At 41.9% G+C, this 11,352-nt stretch overlaps 1 protein-coding gene across 4 annotated transcripts in view; it reads right to left on the reverse strand.

The window, feature by feature from the left end:
- The window catches only part of RUNDC3B (RUN domain containing 3B), a 112,078-nt gene extending 101,190 nt beyond the window's left edge, over positions 1 to 10,888 (reverse strand). For all 4 annotated transcript variants that reach the window (XM_079786181.1, XM_079786179.1, XM_079786180.1 and 1 more), the window contains exon 1: positions 10,382 to 10,888. In XM_079786181.1, coding sequence (XP_079642307.1) covers positions 10,382 to 10,503 — 122 coding nt within the window. In that variant the 5' untranslated portion in view covers positions 10,504 to 10,888. The remainder of the gene's footprint in view (positions 1 to 10,381) is intronic.
- Positions 10,889 to 11,352: the final 464 nt, after the last annotated feature.

Raw genomic sequence — 11,352 nt, forward strand, 5'->3', positions numbered from 1 at the left:
AGCTCTTTTGATGAAATAAGCACTTTGTTAGTTTTCAGTTTATTTCACCAATGTGCATTAATATCTGAGATACTGTAATTTTCTAAAGCAGTAGTTTATGCCTACTTTGTGATTGCAGAGTCAGCTTTTCCTGTTCCGTTACACCTAATAAAGATTAGAGAAAAACACTGATATTCAGAAGTTTCCTTCCATTAAGGCCAAAGGTGGAGGTGAAGATGTGTGGTTTTTGTTTTTTCATTTTAGGGACACTTTTCCTAAAAATTTATATCTTACTGGATAAGAACATCATACTTAATTATTCTTATTCAAAGTTTTCTGAGGATTTGCAACATTTTTCTGGTGTATTATCCTCAAAGTTTGCTGAGGATTTGCAACATAACATTTTTCTGGTGAAATGGACATAAGAAATAAAAATAAGTTTTCAAGTCCCTTTTTAATCTGTTTTCTGTTTACCTTTTTATTTCTATTCATTTAGTCATGCATTTCATCTAGTGTTTCTCTAAATTAACTATGTTTCTGGTACAAGAGAGCAACTTCATCAATGTTACTTCCTAGATTTTTTTTCTTTTACATAATAGCTTCCTTCATTGAACTCCAGTTGTTGTTGCAGATAGATTAATGTTTAACTACATGGTACTATCTCATCTTTTCTTAGTCAAGGTTATTTGTCAGAACCAAAAGAGAATGAAAATTATTTGAGTAATTATTTTCTCAAGGATATATAATTACTATCATTCTATTTGTATAAGATAAAAGTGATTTCATTGTATATAAAGAATCGCAAAGTGTACTCTTAGACCCAGACCCTTTCACAGGTCTGAAAGGTCAAAATTATTTTCTTAACAATTATAAGACATAGTTTGCTTTTTTGGTTCCCACTTTCTACCAAGCATATTCTGGAGTTTTCCAGAGACTACATGGTATCTATATACATAAAAAGGCAGTGACCGTGACAACCGAAACAACCCGTCACTATGCGGTGCTGGCATAGATGTATAGACACAGGTAAAGTATATTAGTGAACTAAGAATGAACAAGACAAATGCTTGCCTTCACGGAGCTCACTGTAAGAAGGTTATGTCAGGGGTGAGAATTCAAAATTGCCATCAGCACAGACCTGAGGTGCTGCTTCTCAGAGTGGTCAGAGATACACCCCATAGTGAACTGGGGGCGTGACTCAAGGGCTGGGGCCAATGTGAAGGCGGGACTGTTCTGAATTTCCCAAAGGAGCCAATGGCTGCCTAGGAGGCAGAGCTTTTGATGATGACTGGCATAGAAACTGACCAATCAGAACCAAATCTGGGTGAACTGCAAGGAGCCAATGGCTGTCTAGAAGGCAGAGCTTTTGAGGCTGACTGGCACAGAAACTGAACAATCAGAACCTAATCTGGGTGAACTACAAAGGCAGAACCTAAGGTGGGGGTTGAGGAGAGGTTTTAAGGGCAACAGCTGTTTGGTATAAGGCAGTGGTCAGCAAACTCATTAGTCAACAGAGCCAAATATCAACAGTACAACAATTGAAATTTCTTTCGAGAGCCAAATTTTTTAAACTTAAACTTCTTCTAACACCACTTCTTCAAAATAGACTTGCCCAGGCTGTGGTATTTTGTGGAAGAGCCATACTCAAGGGGCCAAAGAGCTGCATGTGGCTCATGAGCCGCAGTTTGCAGACCACGGGTATAAGGTATAAGAAAGCAGTTCAATTTTTTAATAACCAGTTTGGCAGTGCATATGGCTGGCTATCAGTCCAGATATATGGGTTATGTATTTTTTGTCTGCCAAAACCATCTCCTCCTGCTGAAAAAGGCTCTCTCCCCTCCCCCCCATTTAAGCAATCCTATCCTATATAATCTATACTAATAAAAAGGTAATATGCTAATTAGACTGGGTCTACTGGCCATCTTCCGGACATCTGACTTCCTTCTGGACAAAGCTATGGTGGAGGGAACCGAGACAGAGGCAGTTAGGGGTGATCAGGCCGGCAAGGGAGAGCAGTTAAGGGCAACCAGGCTAGCAGGGGAGGGCAGATAGGCAGGTGAGTGGTTAGGGGCCAGCGGTCCCATATTGTGAGAGAGATGTCCCCCAAGGGGTCCCGGATTGGAGAGGGTCCAGGCTGGGCTGAGGAACACCCCCCACATGCACGAATTTCATGCACCAGACCTCTAGTATATCAGAATAGACTGAAATAGAAGATAACTATGAGAATCTAGTTATCTTCTATTAAACACAACATTAAAGATATTTGCAAAGATGTAAAACAGTGCTATTCCTGCCATTTTGTTATTTTGGTAAAATAATAGTTTTCATTAAAATATATTATCTATGCTAACATGTAATGGGTTTATTTTGTTTGTAATTAATAAATAATTCAATCCACACTTTGCATGGTTCCAATATGCACTAATTTCAGTTACCACAATTAAATAACACCAGTCTCATAGCAACATGGTTCCTATTAGAATACTATTATATGTTAACTGTGAGTAATTGCATAAAATAAAATTTGTTGATAGCTCTCTAGTTCGTGTATCACTGTGTAAATAACAAATATAGGTCTTGATGAGTGATCAATCACATCACTTTTTTCAAAGTCTGTCTAGGACTGGTCACTTGGCACCTGTTATTAGTTCATGCACAGAAATCAAAACCTATAGCTGTGTTGCCTTCTTGTCTCCTGGTGATAAAGCCACATTTGTTTTATGAAAATGAATTATTGATAAGTGATGGGCCAACAAAGATGAAAACATGGCAGAGAAATGGAAAGTGATAATGCTAGAAGTGAAATTTGAATCAGACATAAATGGAGTTATGGAAGAAATAGTTGATCATGGGAATGACAACACTGCTTCTTCTGTTCAAGATAATTTAGATATGCAGCCAGAGAAACTTATTGAAGGCAAACATAAATGAATAAAGTAGTTGTGACGAAAGGATGAAGATGTCCCAAAAGAAGAGACATCAACAAACCACTTCATATTTGAGAGGTTTTCACAACTTTGAAAGTGCTAAGGACTAAGTGTTGGAAACTGATTTAAACCTAGAAGGGAATATGACTATTTGCCACAGCATAAAAAAAAATATGCTCATTTCATATTTTAAGTTATACAATGAGAAGGAAATCACTATTCAAACTACTCTTTATTTTTTATTTTTTAGTAGAGGCCCAGTACACAAATTTGTGCACGGGTTGAGTTCCTCGACCTGGCCTGCAATCGGGGCCGGCCGGCCAGGGTGAGAGACCGCGGGAGGTTGGCCGGCAGTGGGAGGTTAGCTGTGAGAGTGCTCCTGTTTTGAGCATCTGCCTCCTGATGGTTAGTATGCATCATAGCTACTGGCCAGTCGTCCGATCCTCCAGTTTTAATGGTCACCTAGGCTTTTATATATAGACTAAAGGCCCAGTGCATGAAATTAGTGTACAGAGGAGGGGGGGTTCCCTCAGCCTGGCCAGCACCCTCTCCAATCCGAGACCCCTCGGGGGATGTCCGACTGCTGGTTCAGGCTCGATCCCACAGGAACCGGGCTTAAACCGGCAGTAGGACATCCCTCTCACAATCCAGGACTGCTGGCTCCTAACCGCTCTCCTGCCTGCCTGCCTGACCACCCCCTAACCGCCCTCCCCTGCCGGCCTGATCACCCCCTAACTGCTCCCCACTGCTGACCTGACTGCCCCTAACTGTCTCTGCCTCGGCCCATGCCACCGTGGCTTTGTCCGGAAGGATGGCCAGAAGATGTCTGGTCTAATTAGCACATTACCCTTTTATTAGTATAGATTGACAGATTAGTTTCAGGTTTACAGCATAGTGTTCAAACTGCTCTTGATAAAGGAGAAACTTTCTCAATATTTCTAATGTTTTAAATTACAGTGTATTAAATAAATGTTTTACATTTTTTCATTTCCCTATTCATTATAGTTGGAATAGGCTAAATATATTACTATGATGATCAATATCAGTTTTAGAGGTTGGCCACAGATTTAACACTAAAATTTCTAACAGCAGAATGAGAAAAAGAGAAGTTGTCATTTATACATTCATTTGGGCTCAGTAGATATAAAGCAATTGCATAGAGCAGGGGTCCTCAAACTTTTTAAACAGGGGGCCAGTTCACTGTCCCTCAGACCGTTGGAGGGCCAGACTATAGTTTTAAAAAAACTATGAACAAATTCCTATGCACACTGCACATATCTTATTTTGAAGTAAAAAAACAAAACGGCAAAAACACCCACATGTGGCCCGCGGGCCGTAGTTTGAGGACGCCTGGCCTAGAGAGACAATTATTGGCATTAAAATAAGACAGATGTTTCTCATAGAAATCTCCACAAAAGAAGATACTTTCTGACATAATAAACAATTTTCTTGACAACAACTTCAAGAAGACCCTCTGTGATTGCTTCTTCTGATGACCCTCAATGTAGGCGGATGTAATCTTACCAATGCACAACTGGGCAAAAGCAAAGGGGACAGGAGAGTGCGAATCAATGCAGTCTACATATCCAGCTGCTCTCCAATGATTTTACTGACCCAAACATATATCTTATAAGCCTGTAAGGCCTCAGTCTTATAAGAGTGGATAAGTTTCACATATTCTTCCTTGAATATCTTATCTCTCAACTGATCTTCTGACATTTACCCATCAGCGGTGAAGTTAAGACAATACCTTCTAGAAAAGGTGTAGGGCACACCTATTCTCTGCTGTCATTTGAATATGAACCCAGTTTTAGCTAGGGGAAGAGATAATGACCTTCTGTGAATATTGTAAAGCCTACCTAGAACCAGTACCTGAAAAGTTGATCACCCTACCTCCATTGTGAACACCTACTATTAGAATTCTAGGAATCTTTCAAAATACTGAATCTGCTCCAAAGCAACATAACTAATGTTGATCCAAGTCCCAACCCAAAGTTCTATTACATAGAGCATGACAGAGTTTTAGCCAAAAATATTAATTCACTGTTGCCAAGGTATGAAGTCTTATGAGGCATACTAAAGCAAACAGTAACAAGAAGAGTAAGTCAATGAATTTAAAGTAACTTAAAGGATTATATCACAGTAATATTCAGTAACATTTCATATCACCTGCACTTCATCCACCAACTTCAAACATAGGAACAGACTTTTCTCTTATTATTCAGCAACCAGAATGTTAAGAAGTTCAGAGTGCTAAAGCTCCCTCACTTAACTCGGGCCTCTGGGTGCTTTTTGTCTTTTTTTTGAACACATGATAAATTTACTTATCTTCTTTCCTAGTTCACAACCAATCATAATGAGCAAGTCAGGATGGAAACACAGGATGGAGCAAGCAGAAAGAAAAGAGCTGTTAGATACAGGCAGAGTTGTAAGAAATAACAGCTAACTTGGTAAGAAGAGACAGCATATGCAAAAGCAGATGAATTCCAAAGAATCTTTTGGGGTCATGTAGCAAAAAGCTCTATGTATCTTGGGAATCTCCAAGAGCAGCCACTGCACAGGACACATTCATAGAAACAGGCCGAGAGTAAGAACATCAATAAAGGTTATACTGTGCTACACAGTCTTTTTAAAGAGGGTAGGGAAATGGGTAATTCATCCAAAATGCTTAAAATATTATTGTTTACTGTGGTTTAAATCTGAACACTTAAATTGGAAGCTGCAGTTATATAGAAGACTGTACTCCACAATAAATGCTGAGTAAAGCACTATAGTTGAAGGGAGAATTTTAAGTTTAACTCAAACCTTAGTTACAAGGAAAATATGAACACTTCATTCTATGACTACACTGGAAATATCAGGTGTTTCTGTTATTTGAAATAACATTCAAGTTATGAAATAATATCCTGACCAATAGAAAACTAAGAACAACTATGTAACTGTTATTAAAAGTATTTTATTTTTAAAACCATCATTTGTCTCCACTCTGCTTAGCTCATCACACTATCTCCTTAAATCACTCATTGGTCCTCTAGCCACAAGACAGGAAAATTATGACTTTGTGAGGGGGAGTTTCTCTTTAAATATTAATTTAAGAGTTTAACTAATTTTATTCTTCAAAATGGTATGCATACATACTTAAATATATACATTTTAATATTGTCCTCATAAAACAATGTTAAAGCCATAGAAAGAGAATTTAGATTTTAATTCTCTCTATCAAAAGAACTAAAATCAAAGGAATATATGGGCTTTTCAATAACCTATGAAGCTTGAAAAATAACAGAAAAAAATGAATAATACCTGATTTTCTATGGATGAAGAATAAAGGTTTTAGAAAATACCTGAAGGGCTTTAAAATTTAATTTTTCAAAGTTCTAAATGAAGAGAATATGCAGGGAAAATAATACTAGTTGACATATAGAACCAAAGTCAATCTATGAATATTTTAGAATTGAGTGTAGGATATTTAGATGCCTCAAATGACCTATTTTCTCTCCACCACACTCTATGAAAAATATGATAAAACTGCACTTATTTGTTGAGATAAATATCACCCAAATATTTTTAGTCTACAACATATAAATTTTCACTGAAAATACCTCAATAAATAATTACATATACAATCACAATGAACCAAAATTCAGCTCAATTCCATCCAATCCCATGATCCTACCTAATCAAACAACCCAATTCTAAAGTTCAAAGTATAGCAATATTGGGTGTGTGTTTTTTCCACTTTCCTATATGCCAGCAACAAACAAGTGGAATTTGAAATGAAAAACACATGTCATTTACATTAGCATCTCCCAAAATGAAATACTCCAGATATAGCTCACTTGATGGGGGTGCTGTGGTGGCCGGGCCTCTGCACAGCAGGACTCACAGCCCTCATGCCAGCCCCCAGATTGTGCCCCAATCCCTGTCCTGTCCTCATGCTTCTACCACCAAACCCTGCCCAGCTCCTATTGGTGCCTTGGAGGTCCACCTGCCCATGGTGCCCCTAGCAGGACCTGCGGGTGGGGGGAGGGGGGAAGGGCAGGCTGCAGGCACTGTTCAAGTAGTTCTAAAAAGTGACCTTCACTAGCCACAGAAATCAGACAAGAAAAAATAAATAAAAACCATCAAAATTGCAAAGGAAGAAGTAAAATTTGCATATGACATGATACTATATAGCAGGCGTCCTCAAACTATGGCCCGTGGGCCACATGCGGGTGTTTTGCCATTTTGTTTTTTTACTTCAAAATAAGATATGTGCAGTGTGCATAGGAATTTGTTGATAGTTTTTTTAAACTATAGTCCGGCCCTCCAACGGTCTGAGGGACAGTGAACGGGCCCCCTGTTTAAAAAGTTTGAGGACCCCTGCTGTATAGAAAGAACCCTAAAGATTCTACTAAAATACGATTACAACTGTCAACCAATGGTTATTGGCACCCAGTCAATGCCAACAGGAATCTCCAACTTGGGGTGGGGTGAAGAAGGAAACTTTATTCAGTGCAAACAGCTCAGCTGAAATACAACAGGACTATGAGACCAGCATGGCGATGGAGCAGCCCTGTGCGGGGGGGGGGGGGGGGGGGGGGGGGGGCGTCCTGGGGCCAGGAAGCCCTGGAGGGAGGCCCCTTCCCAGCTAGACAGCTCTGCTCTAGTCTGGTCTGCTCCAGGGAGTCTGTGTCAGCTCCCCGCCCAGGAGGGGAAACACAGTCTCAGCCCTTGATAGAAAGGGAAAGTGAGCTCTAGTAATATTGTTCTTCTGTGAGATGTTTTTAAACCTAAAGAACTGTGTGGTTATATAATGACGTTTTAAACCTAAATGGAGAGTATGCCTAAACTGTTTAAGGAGTAAGGAAAAACATTACTGTGTAAGTATTAATAGATACACAAGCATGGTCGTGTGGGTCCAGGGGGTTGTTTTACTTGGTTTGGTTTGGTAAACTGTTCAATTTTTCCAGAACATCATTAGAGAATTACAAAATGAAATGTTTTTGTTTATAGACAAAAAGGCACATGCCTGATCTATCTACCATTAAACATATGCCTACCATTACCTTGCTCATATTTAGAGAAATTCAAAAACAAATATGAACACACTCTGCTTGAAGGTTATTTATTTAATTTTAGGGCTGTCATTGAAGGTTAGCAATGATCTAGTCCAAGGTTATTTTACACACGAGAAAACAGGAAAATGGGAAGGTTGCATGGCTTGTTAAAAGACATACAATTATTTAAAGATGAGTAAACTTAGAACTCAATTATATTTCCATGAAACCAACTTCCCAATGTAAGTATCAAACCACCTCTGATTTGATATGTAAAAATTAAGACATAAACTCATTACTAGAGATGGATGAGATACTCAGAGTTTGGCAACTCTGAAAGGCAGAGAAAAGCAACAGAAACGCATCAATATTGATTTGTTCATTTTGCTGAACTTTAAGTGGGGCTATTTAAAACAGCCAAATGACCTACAGTGACTTTTTTTTCTAAAAAGTAAAAGCCTTTTAGACAAAGCCTATCAAAGAGATCTCCTTACTAGACATGGATGATCATTTATATGCACCATCAACTATTTGGACATAAAGAACAGCCTTAATAATATTATCCACATAAATAAATACAAAGGTTGAAATCTAAGCCAGAAATTGAAATTTATTTTAGCTACAATACTAAGATTATGTGTAAACTGTAACTAAAGTAGCAAATATATTTATTTCACAGTAGAAAAGAATAATTATGCAAATAAAAAAATACAGCTAGCTCAGAAAGTTATCCACACAAATCAGTGAGAAATAACTGAAATTTCTTAAACTTAAAATATAATTTAAATGAGGTTGAGATACAAGTCCCTGTCTTCTCTTAACTGCCTCTGAAGAGGGAACAAATGAACATTAAATGACCTAAAACCAGACAAAAAAATGGAAAAGCAAAAGGAATAGTACCAACCACTGAATTTATTAATTCAATAAATATTTGCTGAGAGTCATATGCTATACATAGTAGAATTTTTTTTTAAAAAAAGAGTCAGCAAAAAGCAGACAAGGTTGCTGTCCTGTGAAGGTTAACTCTGATGAAGCTTTTATGAAATACATTAGCCCAAGAAGCACTGCATATGTTGGAACTTGCCTGAGACCATCCTCTTTTTAAAAAACTCATTCTTTTGAATAGCTGTAAAATAAAGGTAAGAAAATTGTTCCATCTACCTAACTTAAAAAATATTTTCCTAAGTTTAAAAACTTTAATACAGCCTATCTTCCTCAAAAGGTTGCATCCTAGACTGCACAAATGGTAAATTTAAAAGATTTCATATAATGTTACTGTTGGCAACCCCAGTGCCATAACAGTCAGTGAGGCAGGCAAGGTGAACATTTGTAATAGTCCAAGTTAAAAACAAAAAGCCACTCAAAATCATAAAATATACATCCTAGTATAAATATCTATATTTGGCTTAAGATGCTAAACACATTCTTTTTTACACAAAGAAAAAGAAAAATATAGATATAAACTGCAAAGGACGAAAAGGTTTCATCATCTTTGATTCTTAGAGGATTATCAATGGCTGATGATGAGGGGTTTTACTGAACAAAGTACAGTAAATTTAAAACAACTTAATTGTTCAAAGAAGTTCCTAAGAAATGGATGCCTAGGACTTCAATTTTTTTTTTACTGCTCATAAATAAGACTTAAAGAAAATATATCAGCATATTAAAAATAAGTTATTGTAGGCAGTAACTATTCCTTTTACAGATAGTAATTCCTTTTGTAAATAGTAACTATTCCTTTTATGTCTCTCTATTTTGTAAAGGAATACCGCACTCATAATTAGAAAACATGTGAGGAAAGGCAGAACTTGGACTAAACCATTGGAACGGAGCCTAGGTGTCCTCCCCAGTCCCACTCTTGCTAACAACTGCAGACACGGCACCGGCACTGCAATTCAAAGTGGAGAGGAAGCACGCGCGCGCGCACACACACACACACACACACACACACACACGCTGGCATGCAGTAGGCACCCAAGACCTGCGGCATGAAATGACTTAATATATGTAAACAGGCCAAAACAAACACAGAATGCACACTGGTTTTGAGGCAACACAGCACACAATCACCACCGGAACGACTACTTCGCCAGAAGCTGGCTGACAGCTGAACACGCACGAAATCAAAGAGCTCTCCCCCTGCCCTCCCTCCTGTGTTAATTACTCTCCACTCGAGCTGGCACATTCAAAACAAACCCATCCCCGGCCCCGCCCCAAACCGGACCCTCGGCCGCTGGCAGCCCTGGAACTGACCGAAAGTCCGGGGCCTCGGCAGTGCCCGGACCCCCGCCCGTCTGGGGGGGGGGGCGCGCGGGCCCGCGGGTACACCCGGTGCGCACAGGCTGGGGCGCAGGGCTGCCGCGGGGTGTCTCGCGACCCCCAGCCCCGGGCTCAGGCAGCCCCCTCCCGTCACCCCGAGCCACCGGCCGCCCGTACCTGCACACGGTGATCAGGTTCCTCCTCTCCACCGCAGCATTGCGGGCGCTCAGGCTCTTCTTGCCGCCGCCGCCGCCCCCGCCACGGCTCCCGCTCAGGCCCCCCAGGCTCCGGGAAGCCATGGCCAGCTGACCCCGCGACCCTTTTGTCTCGTGCCACCCCGCGTGCCCCACCCCCACCTCTTCCAGGCTCTCCCTCTGGATGCGACCAAGGGGTTGCGGGGACGCGGGGAGGATGGAGAAGACGGCGGGGACTCGCACGGGGGACTGACGACTCGAGCGCCGCACCGGAGCTGCACGCACACACACGCGCACACACACTCACGCGCGCACACACTCACGCGCACACACACTCACTCACGCACGCACCACCCCCTCGCCCTCGCGCGCGCCGCCGACAGCCGGGCTACGCGTGCGGGTCGGCGTCGGGCCTTCCGCTACTTCCCGCGGGACCTCGGCTGCCGGCGCGCGCACGTGCCCGCCGACCCCACACGCCCAGCCGCCGGCACTCAGCCGCCGCTACCTCCCTAGCCCCAGCCGCCCGTTGGCACCGCGGGCCGCCCGCGCGCAGCCCCGCCCTCCCTGCACCTCTCCGCCAACGCCACCCCTGGAGCCAATCGTGGGGCTCCGGGGGCGGGGCCTTCCGCGCAGACCTTAAAAGCACCGCGCTCCAGCTCCGCCCTGGCGCGTGGGCAGCTGTCAAGACGCGGGGCTCGCGCTCGCCGCCGGCTCGGCGCTGACAGCCGGCACGCAGGGGAGCCGCGCGGCTGCTGGCGCGGGGATTGTGGGATGCGGGGCCGCGGGGAGACCCGAGCTGATGACGGACCCTTACCTGGAGCCTAGCTTTAACTGCTGGGATCTCTAGCTTTAAATGGCTGATGGTTGTCCTGGAAACCGACTCCCAAATTGTGTGGCATCTGCAGCTAAGGCGCCAAGAATGCAGCAGCGCTGGCTCTTGCTCCCGACCTCAGG

The sequence above is a fragment of the Cnephaeus nilssonii genome (assembly GCF_951640355.1).
Source record: "Cnephaeus nilssonii genome assembly, chromosome: 12".
NCBI lineage: Eukaryota > Metazoa > Chordata > Mammalia > Chiroptera > Vespertilionidae > Cnephaeus > Cnephaeus nilssonii.